This window comes from Mesoplodon densirostris, chromosome 7, assembly GCF_025265405.1.
Source record: "Mesoplodon densirostris isolate mMesDen1 chromosome 7, mMesDen1 primary haplotype, whole genome shotgun sequence".
Lineage (NCBI taxonomy): Eukaryota > Metazoa > Chordata > Mammalia > Artiodactyla > Ziphiidae > Mesoplodon > Mesoplodon densirostris.
In genome coordinates, this window is record NC_082667.1 from 64,171,302 (window position 1) to 64,186,622 (window position 15,321).

A 15,321-nucleotide genomic window follows, 5' to 3' on the forward strand; every position below is an offset into this window, starting at 1 on the left:
GGCATGTGGAATCCTCCTGGACCGGGGCACGAACCCGTGTCCCCTGCATCGGCAGGCGGACTCTCAACCACTGCGCCACCAGGGAAGCCCGCCACTGAAGATTTTTAAGCTGATGTCTGGAGTGGGGGGAAAGGTATGTGCTACTATCAATTCTGCATTTCTAAATGAACACTCTAACAGTAATGAGGAGCAGAGCTCAACAAACTTTTTTCTGTAAAGGCCAGATCCAGGTAGTAAATATTCTTGGCTTTGAGGGACATACAATCTCTTGCAACCACTCAACTCTGCTGTTACAGCATAAAACCATCCATAAACGATACAACAATACTTTATTTACGGACTTTGAAATTTAGCTTCATATAATTTTAACATGTCTTGAAATATTACTCTTTTACATTTTTTCCAACCATTTAAAAATGTAAAAAGCCTGGCTTATGGGCCATAAAAAAACAGGCCACATGCCACTGGCTCACATGCTGCGTAAACTGACCTCTGATTATAAGAGGGTAGATGTGAGGCACAGAATGGAGAAAAGAAGGAAGAAGAAAAAGATGTGAAAATACCTGGAGGGAGAAATAGTGGGACTTAGTGACTAATTGGGTATAAATCGTAAAAAGCCACAAATGAAATGTGGCACATTTTTGCTGTTTCTGTGCATACATATTTGCTGTTTCTGTGCATACATATTAAGATCACCCTTAGGTTTTCTGATAGCCAAGTCATCTATTAAGTCAAAAAGATTCACAGTCAACTAAAATGCATGTCTTTTTCATACCTATGCTATTCAGACACAGACTACCCTCCGTGTCTCCATTCTATCCTATACCACATTTTCATTGCTGTTTTTAAGATTCTGGAATCTGATCCTATTCTATTACCACTACTAGTGCAACTTCTGTGTTCAGTCAGCAAGCACAAATACAGGAGAAGGCTAACAACCTTTCTTCCTATAGTCAAAATTCTGACTCACTCAACCTCAAGATGTTTAGAATTTCAATGCTGCAAAGTCTAACACATAAATAAGCTTTTGAACTAGGCCATATTTTTTCCACTGACAGCACCGTAGGGATCATGAAATGAAATGGTAAGTGAGCTATTTGGAAGGGAAAGTTATATTAGCAGTGCTTACAATATAAATTGATGTCATTTTAAAATATGTATGTTGATAGAAGTTATATCAACAGTAGTTTTTTACAACTCTTTCTATAATTATTAAAAGTAATTGTGTAGACCTGGAAAACATTTGGACTCACAAGAAACCATACATAGTCAAACTGCATGATCAGCATTACTACCTTAGCCTAACCCTTCAGGTAGCAATTTCCATTTATCCTTAAGATGGCTTCAACAGAAGGTCTAGGCATTTGTGTGAGTTGGGAAGATGGGGAGTCAGATGTGACCTGTGTGAATCAAGGGCAAACAATACATAAAAAAGACAATCACAGATGATGGTTTCTTTGGCCTTCAAATTATTCTAGATTTGGACTCCCACTTGTGCCCAAGATGAAGTAACAGATCAGACTTACCCTCCCTCCTGAAACAACTTAAGAAATGGACAAAATACATAAAATAACAATTTTCAGACATTAGACATCAGACAGCATAGGGCAGTGATCCCTGAGAGAGGGGAAACCTATGAGGCCAGCCCCGTGATTATCCTAGCTTACTGTCTGGAGAGAGTTTCCAAGCCACAGAGAAGGGAAAAGGAATCCAAACAGAGCCCAGCAGTCTACATGAACTGAGGAGATGGTGCTGGGAGTCCCTGAAGGCCAAGACAACTAAAGTTCACAGAGAAGATTACCAAAGAGGAGAAATCTATGGAGAGAAAGCTCCATAGATTTGCAGACAGCCCCCCTCGACTCTTCAGCAAAGTACCAACTAGCACATATGTATGAGGAAACTACCCAAAGTTGGGAAAAGAACCATGTGAAAAGATCAGAAGGAACAATCACTGGCGCTTACACATGGCCAGGAAGGGTTTGTATTCCCATTAGCCAGAGTGGAAAATCTCATTATTCATGGGGTAGAATACTCAAAAGGGTCTTCCCTCATTAGTTAGGATAAATTAGCCCTAGACCAAAGGCTGCTCTGGTGCCTCCTAACAAAGCTTAAAGCAAGCTTGAAAAGTATCAAACTATTTCCAATAACTTAACTATGTCCCAGAATAAAGCTCAAAAATAGTTGTAAGAATATAAAAAATAGCCAGCACCCAATCAGAAATTAATGGGCATATAAAGAAGCAGGCATATAATGAAGGGGAAAAAAATCAATCAATTAAAACTGACCTAGAAATGGCACATATGATAGAATTAATAGAAAAGGACATTAAAGGTTATTATAACTATATTTAAGGAGAAGGAAATAGCATGTTAAGTAGAAACATGGAAGATAGAAAAATGATCCAAATCAAATTTCCACTGGAAGGGATAAACAGCACATATGATGTTACAGAAAAAGAGATTACTGAATCCGAAGATATCACAATAGAAACTCTGCTAAATTAAACAGGGAGAGAAAAAAGATTGGAAAAAAATGAATAGAGCATCAGTAAGCTTTGTACAATATCAGGCAATCTCATGTGTACTTGAGGTCCTAAAAGTAGGAGAAGGCAGAAAAAATATTTGAAGAAATAACCGCCAAGATGTTCCTTAATTTGATGAAAACCATAAGCTCACAGATTCAAGAAGCTCCATGAACCCCAAGCCAAGATACATGAAGACAACTATACCAAGGCACAACATAATCAAATTGGTTAAAACTGATGATAAAGAGCAAAACTATTCTAAGCAGATTTGAGGATAAAATAAGTCACAACTCTAAAACTGAAAAGATAGAGAAGCCTTCTGGCACCACTGCCATATACTGCTCCCATAAAAGGTAACTGTGGTCTCTAACATTTATCAAGCACTTCTAATGAATGAAGCATAATGCATTATGCAAGTTGACTATTGCTGCCTTAGAGACTGTCAAAGGAAACAAAGAACAATAGCTAACAGTCGATGAGATGTATGCTTTATATTCGCTTTCCCGTTTAATCCTTCAACAACCAAATGAGGTTGATACTATCATTAAACCCATCTTACAGATGAGGAAACTCAAGTATAGAGAGGTTGAGTAACTTGTCCATGGTCTCAGAGCTAATAAGTGGTGGAGCCAGGATGATATTGCACAGGCAATCTGACCCCAGAGTCCACATGCTTAACCACTGTATCATACTGCCTCCAAGCAGAGAAATACCCAAGCCCATGTGCATAAACAACTTGAAGGCAGAATGGCAAATAACCCAGGCTTCAGAGCAACTCTAAATGAAAATTACAAGCATTGAAAGACAAGAATGAAAACATCTAGGAAAGAAGGAAGATTAAACATATTAGTTTAAGACACAGATGACAAAATATCTTCTATATAGTGCCAAATATGCCCATACCAACTCTACTGTGGAGTTAGACTTGCAAACTTATGACAATATTCCAAGAGACTCTAATGGAGAACCAAAGACCAAAGCAAAAAGAAAGACACTTCTAAGGAAGCTCTGGTCACAAATGGGTTATATCTGAGGTTGTTTCAATTTTAAACATTTGTTTTCAACATGCCACCAGGAATTTCACTAAAGACGTCAATCTAATCATCAGACACCTAACTATAAAATCAACAACAAAAAGTCCTCCAGAATGCTCTCATCAGTCTCCAGTGACAGACTCATGCCAAGGACATGAGCCACTGTGTCCCAAAAGGATTACTTCCCAAGGGAATGATGTTCATTTTGTAATAATAACAATTTTCAAAATGCAGCACCTGACAAAGCTTTACCTTAGGCGTCTCAAATACTTGTTCTAGATGTATAATGTGTTCATGTTTCACACTTTTTAGGATGGTCACTTCCCGTTCAAGTAACTTCACAGCAGAGCTTCCAGCCTTCAATGATGAGGAAACATAGATTTCACATACGAATTTCATTACTGCATACCTCAATATAAAAGTTAAAGTTATTTAATATTTTTCCTACATTTTCTTTAGAAGTTCCTTTTTCAAAAGATAACATGCAACTTCCCTATGTGTTAAGATTAAAGTATGCCCCATCTTATCTTTTGTCCAATTTTAAGAGATATATAATTTGGCCTCAAACCACATGTTTCTTGGACTGTTTCTATAAATTAGCTACAACATGGTCTCTGTCATGTCACAAAATTATTGCAATTTTTAATAGGCTTTTTGGAATTTCTTCAAAATCGTATTGATCCTTTGATGTTAGCATAATAAAAGCAAAATCTACTTTCCCGGGACATCAATTAGAAAATGGATATAAAGCATCTGTCTCATTAAATGTTAGAATTGTTAAAATAAAATGTTTTTGTTTTATTGTTTTTTTTTTTTTTTTTTTTTTTTTTGTGGTACGCGGGCCTCTCACTGTTGTGGCCTCTCCCGCTGCGGAGCACAGGCTCCGGACGCGCAGGCTCAGCGGCCATGGCTCACGGGCCCAGCCGCTCCGCGGCATATGGGATCCTCCTGGACCGGGGCACGAACCCGCATCCCCTGCATCGGCAGGCGGACTCCCAACCACTGCGCCACCAGGGAGGCCCTGTTGTTTTGTTTTGATTCTATTTATATACATATCAAAAGAACCAATAGGCAGTGAGATCCTACACTTAGCCCTGCATTATATTACTTCCTAGTCCCCCAGCCTCAAAAATTTGAGAGAAAGAGGAGAGAGAGCACGCTCGATCAAGATGGAGATGGAGATTTTGCCTTCATACCAACCTAACTCCAATTTATCTCCTTACATGTAACCCTTAACCACACCTGACCAGGCCTTCATTCAGGGTGTAAGTAACTGTCTACAATGTCATCTAAGAAATTCCAGAAGGGCTTTCTCCACCCTAACCACCACTACCACCATCCCAGTCATCACCCCTCTTGATATCTAAATTACCATCATTATTCAAGGATAAATATTGTCCTCATTCACATGAAAATATCCCTGAAAGGGATAATAAAGTTCTTATTCCTCCCTCCTTACCCCTAATCCCTGCCCCCACCCCAAGTTTGGGAGAGACATAATAGTTCCTGAAGGACTGGAAAGGGATTGATCATAAGGCAAATTTTACCTAGTTAAAATTTTTCCTAGTGTCATCCCTGCTTCCAATTACCTTTACCCTTCAACCATTACCATCTCAGGAGGGATAGGAAACTGCCCACCCTCTGCGCCTCACCCATGGAGGATGAAAGTCACAGTTTAAGGTTATCCTAGAGGGTCAAGAGAAATAGTGATTGTGAGGAGTAAATTCCTATACAGACTAGATATGGAGAGTTATCACAATATCCATCTCAATCCTCTTCCTACCTCCCTCCACAAATGGTTTGACCTGTATATAATGCAGTAATATACTGTCCAATTCACATATTGACTATATAACTTTATTTTACTATCTTAGTGTCCTGAAAACTTGCAGCATCAATATGTATGTGCAAGATAATGAATTCCTAAAGTTGTAAGCAGGCATCCTGACTATATAACCCTAAAACCTAACCCCTAACCCTATCTGACATCAAAGGAGCAAAGGAAATAACATCCCATTTAGTTATTTCTTTTTAATAAATGTATTTATTTTATTTATTTATTTTTGGCTGGGTTGGGTCTTCATTGCTGCACGCAGGCTTTCTCTAGTTGTGGTGAGCAGGGGCTACTCTTCGTTGTGGTGCATGTGTTTCTCATTGTGGTGGCTTCTCTTGTTGTGGAGCACGGGCTCTAGGTACGCGGGCTTCAGTAGTTGCAGCACATGGGCTCAGTAGTCGTGGCTCACGGGCTCTAGAGCACAGGCTCGGTAGTTGTGGCGCACGGGCTTAGTTGCTCTGCGGCATGTGGGATCTTCCCAGACCAGGGATAGAACCCATGACCCCTGCATTGGCAGGCGGATTCTCAACCACTGTGCCACCAGGGAAGCCCCAACAATTCATTTAGTTAATTCTAAAGATTTCTAGAAGGGCTCTGGATCTCCCTTTATTAAGATTTAATGTTACTGTATTAAACTTTAGGGGGAAATGGTATATAATTTCCTATGGCTTGTTTTAAAGAATACATAAAACCTACTATTTCCTTTTGTAAGTGTAATATTTATCATCGCAAATCCAAGGGAAAAACACCTAATGTTGTCTTTTGTTTTTCCTCGGGCATAGAAAGTGTTTTAAAGTTGATGAAACGATCAGATATAAAGCTTGAGGACTTAGATTCTCCCTTAAAAAGAAGCCCAGTTGTTCTTCACTCCAATGAAATCTAATGAGACATACAGTGATTACAAGTAAACAGTACAGAAGAGAGTCAGGGGAAAAGTGGTTCAAACTGAAAGAGGAGGTAGGATGAACAAACAGAGTTAGCTACCAATGAGGAAATAGGGAATCAAAGGAAAGGCAAAGATAGGGACAAAGTATATCAGAGCCACATCAGGAGAGACTACCGGGACCCATTTCTCACTAAGACATCGCTAGCCCACAGCCCTACATCTACACATACTGATGATCAGCCCTCACCTTCAGCTCTCTCTGGTAAAATTTACCTATATTTGGTTATGCTGGTTATGTTAGGTAATCCTTTCATTTGCTTTTTAGTACCTGTCTACTTGAGTTTAAGAACTGGTCCTGTCCCAGAAGGCCAGAGAAATATCCACATTTCTCCAGGGGAACAGCCTGGGCCCTGGCCCTCAGGGTCAGCTGTGTTAGTGTGAAAAATTGTACTGCCTACCCCACCCTGCACTGGCACTGTGCCCTCAGTAGGATGCTGCTGATATGCCTTACCTTTTCTTTGCTCACTTTTTTAATTGCCCACTTAGTTTCTGTCTCTTTGTCAATAGCTTCAATGACCATTCCAAAGCTCCCTTGTCCCAATATTCTTCCAAAGGTATAGATTTCCTGGATAAAAAATATGAGTTCCTTTATCTCTCTCTGCCATTCATCAGGATTACAAATAAACATATAATACTGACAGGTATCCACCCAAGGGAAGAGTGATTCTGCTCCAGGGTAAAATCAAATAGAAGACACCCCATATTTGCTTCAATATTAATTAACACATCTTACTTAAACAAAATAAGTTTTGATGAATTTTATTAAATATCCTTTAGAGGAAAACCATAAAAATCCTTACAAAGAAATGTAAAAAACTTGAAAAGCATAAAAAATGAACCTCTTATAAACTACAATATTAATGAAATGTCTTCATAAGAAAAAGGAGGAATGGAATATTCATACATGCAAATATATATGTGTGTGTGTATAAGATACATTCAACCAAAAAATTATCACCAAACTCTGAGAGCTACACTATAAAATCAACACATATTAACCACTGAATAACTGCTTTCCTGTTTAACAAGTAACCCTTTTTCTTTATCTTCACTGTTTCTATTTAAAAAATCACTTTTGTTGTTTTATTTCCTTTTGTTTTAGGAAAAGGAATATATGACCAAAATATTAATATAAATCAGCACTGTAAAAAAAAAAAAAAACGATCCACAGTAACACTGTCCAGACAAAGGATCCTTCTGCTTATCGTTTTACTTCTGCTTACAAAGACAGAATGCGTGGGTCTTGACAATACCAGCATTCCACTTCATGCTGTAAAATAACAAGCAGGTAACTCATTTACACTTTCATTTCTTGTGAATTTGGTTGGAGGGAGTCAGTCTCCTTGATCTGAATCAACTCCAGGGTAGTAACAAGAGTTTCTCAACCCATGATGCACAGGGACTAGAACAGGAAAGAACATTTGAGCTAATGCTGCTGGGGGAAGCCTCTGTTGGGTTAGCCAGCTAAAGCCTGCCTTAGAGATGCCACGTTCCCTCTGCGTGACTACTTTCATCTTCACCATGCAACAGGTAAATTACTGCTAGACTTTATGTTTTCTACTGCTTACATTCCTTTCTTACTTTTGTAAAAGAAGATCCGTATCCAATTAGTTACTTACCTCCTTATGAAGGGCTTCTCTGCCTAACTCTGCACCATGGTAATTGTTCCTTTGACTTCCTTCAACATGTATGCATTGGTCCTCAAACACTATTATTACTCTCTTGCTTACAAACATTTTGGCTCATTTTTTTCCTTCCAAGATGGTCTAGAAACACCTTATGAAGCTGTTTCTTTTGTATCCTTTAAAAAGCCTGCCTGAAACCTTGTAGGCAAAATACTCATGCTTAGTGCATGGGAGGAAAAGGGAGGAGGAAGAAGGGAAGGGAGGGAAGAGAAGGGGAAGGGAGGGGAGAGAAGGGGAAGGGAGGAAGAAAGGAAAGAAGGAAAGGGAAAGAAAAAAGAGATGGAGGGAAGGGAGAGACAGAAAGGAAAAGAAAGAAGAGAAGAGAAGGAAAAGGAAAGAAAAGAAAAGAAATGTTCGGCTTCAACATGTTAGATTTTCCTTGGACATTTCCTTGTGATACATACTTTGGGGGCTACAAAGATGAATAAAACATAATTACTGTTTTCTCATAATTTGTAATCTACTCAAAAGACAAGATTATTACTTAAGTCATAAAATCTTAAGTTAAAAAAAAATACAAAATGACACTGGGGCCAGAGACCAGAGCTAAAACACTGGGAGAATAAGGGAAAACGTTATGAAAGACATGGCTTCTGAGATAGGCATGTGAGGGAACAAAGGCAAAAAAAAATAATTGAGAATATTTTTCTATAATCCAATCGAAGCAAGGAAGGCATTTCAAAGGAACAGCAGTGCAAATGTGGAATGAATGAGTGAGCTGATAAATGAATTGAATCAATAAATCAATCTAGTCAGCAAGCCAGCCAGTCAGGAACCTTCTATACATATGCATATTTGAGAGAAGTGAAAGACTGGGTACATGGAGTTGAACCCTGGAGGAGGAGCTCCAGATCTGAGGTCTTGAATGTTGTGAATGGTGACTCCCACTCAGGCAGGGCACATCCTGTCCAAGGGATTGTCCTCAGGACACTGCCTTCTGCTGACTTATAATTACTTTGGCTTTTCCCTCTTCCCATTACCACTTGATAGTGAGAATCAAAGTCAAAAAACTAAGATGATTAAAATAAGACAAAACATTTTATTATATGTACCTGCAACCCCCAACTATACACTATGTTAAACGAGTTAAATCTCAACTTAAACCTTTTATTCCCACAGAACAAAATAATCTCAATAATGCCTAACCACTTCCCCAACTTTTCTTGTCCTTTAAAAATTAACCTCTCATTTTATCTCTAGACATATAGAACCACAACTTGGACACAGTATTTTAATACTGTTTATAAGATTTTTTAAATGAAGAATGGGTAGAAAAATAGGCCAACTGCCCAACTAGTTGTTTATAAATTAATCTTTTTCTTCAACTAACTGCTTTGGCATCATTACATAGTGATGAAAATAAGGAGAAAATGACTTCTTGTTTGTAATAATTTTAAGAGGATGCTATTACAATGGTAATGTAGATCTCTTTTTATTGGCATATAAGAAGTCCATGATATAGTATAGAGTGTGAAAGCATGCATGATATGATCCCATTACGAAAAATCTGTATATGTGGAGGTGCTTACATTGATGTCTGGAAAGTTGTTCATCTAAATATTAAGAATAGTTATCATTAGGTAGTAGAACTTTGGATGACTGTAGTTTCCTTTTTTATACTCTTCTGAAAGGTATGATATCTTTAAAATGAGCCTGTCTATTTAATGGGGGAAGAGAAACTTCCACTATACCATTTAATGTTACTTCTTAAAAATATGTGTAGGGTTTCCCTGGTGGCACAGTGGTTGAGAGTCCGCCTGCCGATGCAGAAAACACGGGTTCGTGCCCTGCTCAGGGAAGATCCCACGTGCCACGGAGCCGCTGGGCCCGTGAGCCATGGCCGCTGAGCCTGCGCGTCCAGAGCCTTGCTCCGCAACAGCAGAGGCCACAACAGTGAGAGGCCCACGTACTGAAAAAAAAAAAAATGTGTATATTTGAAATATTTTACAATTTAAACCAGGAAAAAAACAAAAACAAAAAATAGGGTAAGACTTTTACATGCCTAGAAAACTGAAGTAAAGATAACAAATATTAAAATTGGTTATGTCTGGCTCATGATTTTTATCTTCTTCACTTTTCTATCTATATTCTCCTAATTTTTCAAAACACATATATTTTGCTTTTATAAAAGCTCTTATGGTTAAATTTAAAACTCAGTAAATTTGTGGAGTTTTTTAAAATTCAGGTCTTTTGTTTACAAGGGAAGATTTAAACTTTTCAGGTCAGAAGTTCTCAGAAACTTTTTCTGATCTCTTCAAGTAAATTGCCAAATATTTTTTAAAGCAATTTTTTAAAGTTATTTAACATTAACACAATTTTCTTCTTGTTGTTCTTGTTGCAGTTCCTTTAATCTGGTGTTTTTAATTTCTAAAATGGTACTAAAATTTAAGTCATATTTGTATATAAGAATTAGAATGCTGGGAAGAATAATATTGGTATTCACTCAATCACAGGCTGGAAAAATATGGAGGGGTCCATGAGGGAAATTCTAGCCTCACTACTGGTCATCAAAGAAGTGAACAGCCAAACCATCTAAGTCACCTGGTCTCTGTCTGCATCCTGAATAGGTCTATACAAAGACTCCACAACTGCCCTCAGCAACAGGCAAGACCTGGAGACCAAAATGTTCTCATTTTGTCTAATAAAAATGCTCCCCACTTTAATTATTAAAGTCCATTTGCACCTCTATGAACAGAAAAAATAATTAATCTGCATTTTCTTTAGTAAAGACTTTGACATACTTAAAAATGGTAAGTTTCCTCTTTCCTTTCCTTAGAAACTTACTTTTAAATCATTTTTGCCATTAACACTGACTTATAAGAAACTGGAAAATTTCTAGTAGCTTCAGTTTGCTCTCTATATACCTGAATAGCAGCTCCATTGTCCATCCTTATGTGAGGAACTTTTCCTTCTGTAAAGTTGCCCCGACCCCACTGTTGTTGAGAAGATTTTCTCTCTACATTTGAGGTTTTTGAGGGCTTGGACCAAAAAGAAATTTTAATATTAACTTTAAGATATAATAATCTGACAAATCTTTAATGTGTGTCGAGATATTTATTGTGTACAAGATAGTTTACTGTTTTTTTCAAATTCTAAGCCCTATATAATTCATTCACTCATTAGGCTAAAAGAGGCCTTAAGAAGTTATTCAATCTAACCTCCTCAATCCAGGCAAGTCTACATGATGACCTGCATAGAAGATAAATCAGGACTTAAAATCTTTAACATCACAAGAGAAGGCAACTTCACAGCTTTCTCAATCACCCTTGTTTCAAGGCATAACAGTCATCTCAAATAGGTTATACACAAAAAATTACTGGCCAGACATTCACAAAATATACCTTGAATGAAGATAACATAGCAATAATTCACTCAGAGACACCTATATCGCAAAAACCATACCATAATACAAATCAGAAATAACAGTTTAGGGTGAAAATGTGAAAAAGGTACAAACTTGAGGGCTGAGAACCTAACTTTTCTTAAACTTACTGCTCTCTGTCTCCAAAGGTGTGCTATGTCAATGACAATCTTCCATAGTGCCTCTTCTCTATAAAGGCGAATATACCAAAACCCGTCCAACTGGGTAGTCATAGATTGTAACTAATGCAAGTCAATTTTGTAAGGTATACTTGATATTCCATCTAGATAACCAGGAACTGTCTTAAGTAATAACCACCCTATATTTGACCACAACCATAAATCTCATTCTGCATCAGTTGAAGAAAATGCCCCCAAATTCAGATTTAATTCAATTTGAAAACCAATTCATTTCCATATAAACCATTTTTTAAAAAAGAAGCTGGAATAACATTCTGAATTATTCATAATCCTGAGAAATCATTAATTGGGCAGTCGTTGGAAATAGCGTAAAAGAAATTACCAACTAACTTTTATCACCTCTTATATAAGAAAGAAATGTTACTTTAATAGTTAAGAAGGCAATGAATTGGTGGACACGGGTCCATGGGATATAGATGAATCTAGGGATGGGATCAGGGAATGGGACATCCACTTGTGCTGAGATGTACAATCTTCAATATTTACCAAATCTTTTCCAGAGGTAATGTCTTTGCTGGCTTGTCTTTCTTTTTGTCTCTCTGGTGAAACTATAAATTCTGAACTACCAATGCTCGATGTCTGTGACATTTCCACCACTGACACTGGAGAAAGCTTTGTTTTACAAGAACATACACAAAGTACATTTTTCTGAGAAGCAGATGAACAGTTGGGGCATTTTGTGGATTTTTTACCACAGCTGCTATCAGCCATTTGCTTAACTCTTCAACAAAAGCAACTTGAAAGAAGATGTTTCCACTGTTTGAGGAAAAAAAAAAACAGACTAAAAAGGATAAGGTAAGCTGATGGCGAAAACTGTAACTTCCAAGTGGTGAGGTCCTTAGGTTAATGATGCACTAGACTTACAGTCACACATGAGAGCTGCAGGTAGAAAAGAAATCACCATTTAGAAAATTCTTTCTTATTCAATCACCCTCCTAGAAATCAAAGAAAAACTAGCAACTAGCACCAAAAGCATCCTGCCTATACATGAAAGTTAATATTTACAACAAAATTAGAACATATTTCTAAAAACCAATACATTCTCATCTTCCAAAATTGAATTCTTGAACTCCAGACATTTTATTTACTTAAGAGTCAAAAGAATCACCCTCTGTACAGAATCATAAAACTGCTAAGCAAAGCATGGTCTAAGGAAACTTGGTGGGTTGATATCAATTTTTTTTTAACGAAGTAGAATAGAATAGATATATATGAGAGTATTTTGCATAGATCCTTGGTAAGTTTTGTGAAACTTAAAAAAATTATACAGATATGAATGTACAGAATGTGTGTGTGTGCGTGTGTGTACATTTGGTCACAGTTTAAAATGTATTTCTTAGTGTGGGTTGTGGTAAAAGAAAAAAGACTTAAAAATGCTGATATAAAACGTACACTACTATGGTTTCAGAAGTTAATAAGCCTTAGTCTACTTATTATCAGAGCAAAGCTATATCACACACTTTACAAAGGAGTAGATCATTTGATTTTATAAAACTAATTCTAAAAGTTCGAAGGCAATATTAGAAGTATCCTCATTTTTATTCTCAAACAGAAAAATAGGAACTAGTGGGTGCTATTTTTCCCTGAGTGAAGAACAGGTATGCCCATCATTCTACCCAACTAGAGTTTTGCAGCTGTATGGTGGCAAGTTGGAGAGATGTGAGCTGAGGAAGGAGGGGGACGTGTTCTGCAGCACATGAAAGAGAATACTTTGAGAAACTTCCAGAAGTAACTGGGAGTACATCATTATGGTTTTGTGCCATCCTACTTCAGGTATTACTTAAAAGTGTATTTTGAAGTCATAGATTGATAAGGCAGGGGTATATGGACTATACCTTTGTCCTTTGTATTGGAATAAACTTCACCAGAACAGGAGCTAGATATCTTTATTTCATTAAAGAAATATATTTTTAGTTTTAATTGTCTAAGACTGATTTTCTAATCAGAAACAAGGGCTAACGTTGATCAAATCTTTATCTATTGTGATTACCATATTTTTTCTATTAGATCTTTTGATATGCTGTATTGTATTAAAAGCTTTCCTAATATTAAAGCATTCTTACATTTATAGTATGAACCCTACATGATCATGATGGATGATTCTTTCAATGTGCTGAAAAGTTGAAATGTTTGTATTTTGACTTTTCACAGTTACATTCATAAGTTAAACTGGTCTATAATTTTCCTTTTCACTCATCTTTGTCAGGTTTTGATACAAGATCCTGGCAGCTTTAAAAAATAAATTGGGTATCTTTCCATCTCGCAATGCTTTGTAACAATCTGTATAGCATGGGAATCTACAGGAAAATCTCCCAGGCCCTTAGGATTTTATGAAAGATATTGCTAGTAGCTTATCCAATATTTATTCCCCCATTCTTCCTTATTAACAGAATCCTGATTTTTGTCAGGGACAGCAGTATGCTAATTAAAATCCTCCATTTCCTAGCATCCCTTGCAGCTTGGAGATGGCCATGTGACTTCTGACCATGAACCTTACAGAATGAAAGCAAAGTTGTACTTAAAAGAAAACTTTATTAAAAACAGAAAAAGAAAGGATAAAAAATATACCACATGAGCAGTAGAATCAAAAAGAGAAAAACATGATTAAGGGACAAAATTTAAGATGAACAGAAATGAAAAAGAAATGTAGGTTCTGTTGAATCTTGCCTATAAGGTCCCAAATAAACCGAACCCTCCCTCCCTCCCTCCCTCTCAGATTTCAAATCTTACCATTCTCTCCTTTGCTCTAGATACACCTGTCTCCTTGCTGTTCCTTGCATATGCCAAGCATGCTCCCTTCTCGTGGCTTTGGCCCTTCCACTTCCTCTGCTAGGATGCTCTTCCCTCAGACATTTGCATGACTTGTTCCCTCACCTCATGCTGATTTCTGCTCATCTGAGAGACCTCTTCTAACCACCTCATCTGAAACAGCAGACCCATTCACTCTATCCCCTTACTTTGCTTTATTTTTATTCATAGCATTTATCATTTCATTCAGGAAGTTCTATGCCAGATTTCTTTCCTACTTTTAGTGAATAGATGATTCCCATATATGTAAATTGTTTCACAGCAATGAAAGCCATCCAATTCATTTCATTCAGTTAGAATAACCAAAATCAGATCATGGCAGTGTTCTAGAAAAGTGAGGAGTTCTTACAGGCCAATCTCATTTGTGAGTAGATGCAAAATTCCTAAATGCTGTACTTGTATTTATCCCAGGTAATACATACAGCATATTCTAAGATTATTAGACAGAAAAAAGGTCGGCCCAATAAGTATGACCTTTCATCAAAGTTGTACGAAAAAATTCTCCTGCTGTGATTAAAACTCATAATGGTGAGCACTGGAAAAAGTATATAAAGAGTACCCTCCAGACAGGTAGAGGGAAAAAAGAATGCAACTGATGCCAACGTACCCAGCTGCACGCGCACACACACACACACACCCATCCTTTTTAACAAATGCTTGACCTTGTTTTTCAAGTATATGTAGCAAGACAAAGAAAACTCAGAATGTACCCTTATGCACTTTGCAAAACGATTTTACCTTAGGCCTTGGAAAAAAATTCTTTGCATTTCAGGTTAAATATAAAAGCCTGTAACCATCAGTGACTCAGAGCAGTAGAGCAGATCTGCAAATAACAGCCTTTCTGTTTAGGAAAAATAGTGCTTTCTCTCTACAGGTGTAGAAAAGTCCCATGTCAGATGTGTAAGGCATCATTTTATACATGCATTAAG

The 15,321-nt window shown here is 37.3% G+C and overlaps 1 protein-coding gene across 2 annotated transcripts in view; it reads right to left on the reverse strand.

The window, feature by feature from the left end:
• STK33 (serine/threonine kinase 33) overlaps nucleotides 1-12,295 on the reverse strand; it is a 76,747-nt gene extending 64,452 nt beyond the window's left edge. For both annotated transcript variants that reach the window (XM_060104738.1, XM_060104737.1), the window contains exons 1-4: nucleotides 12,071-12,295; nucleotides 10,888-11,001; nucleotides 6,790-6,903; nucleotides 3,811-3,915 (exon numbers count right to left, since the gene is read on the reverse strand). In XM_060104738.1, coding sequence (XP_059960721.1) covers nucleotides 3,811-3,915; nucleotides 6,790-6,903; nucleotides 10,888-11,001; nucleotides 12,071-12,295 — 558 coding nt within the window. The remainder of the gene's footprint in view (nucleotides 1-3,810; nucleotides 3,916-6,789; nucleotides 6,904-10,887; nucleotides 11,002-12,070) is intronic.
• Nucleotides 12,296-15,321: the final 3,026 nt, after the last annotated feature.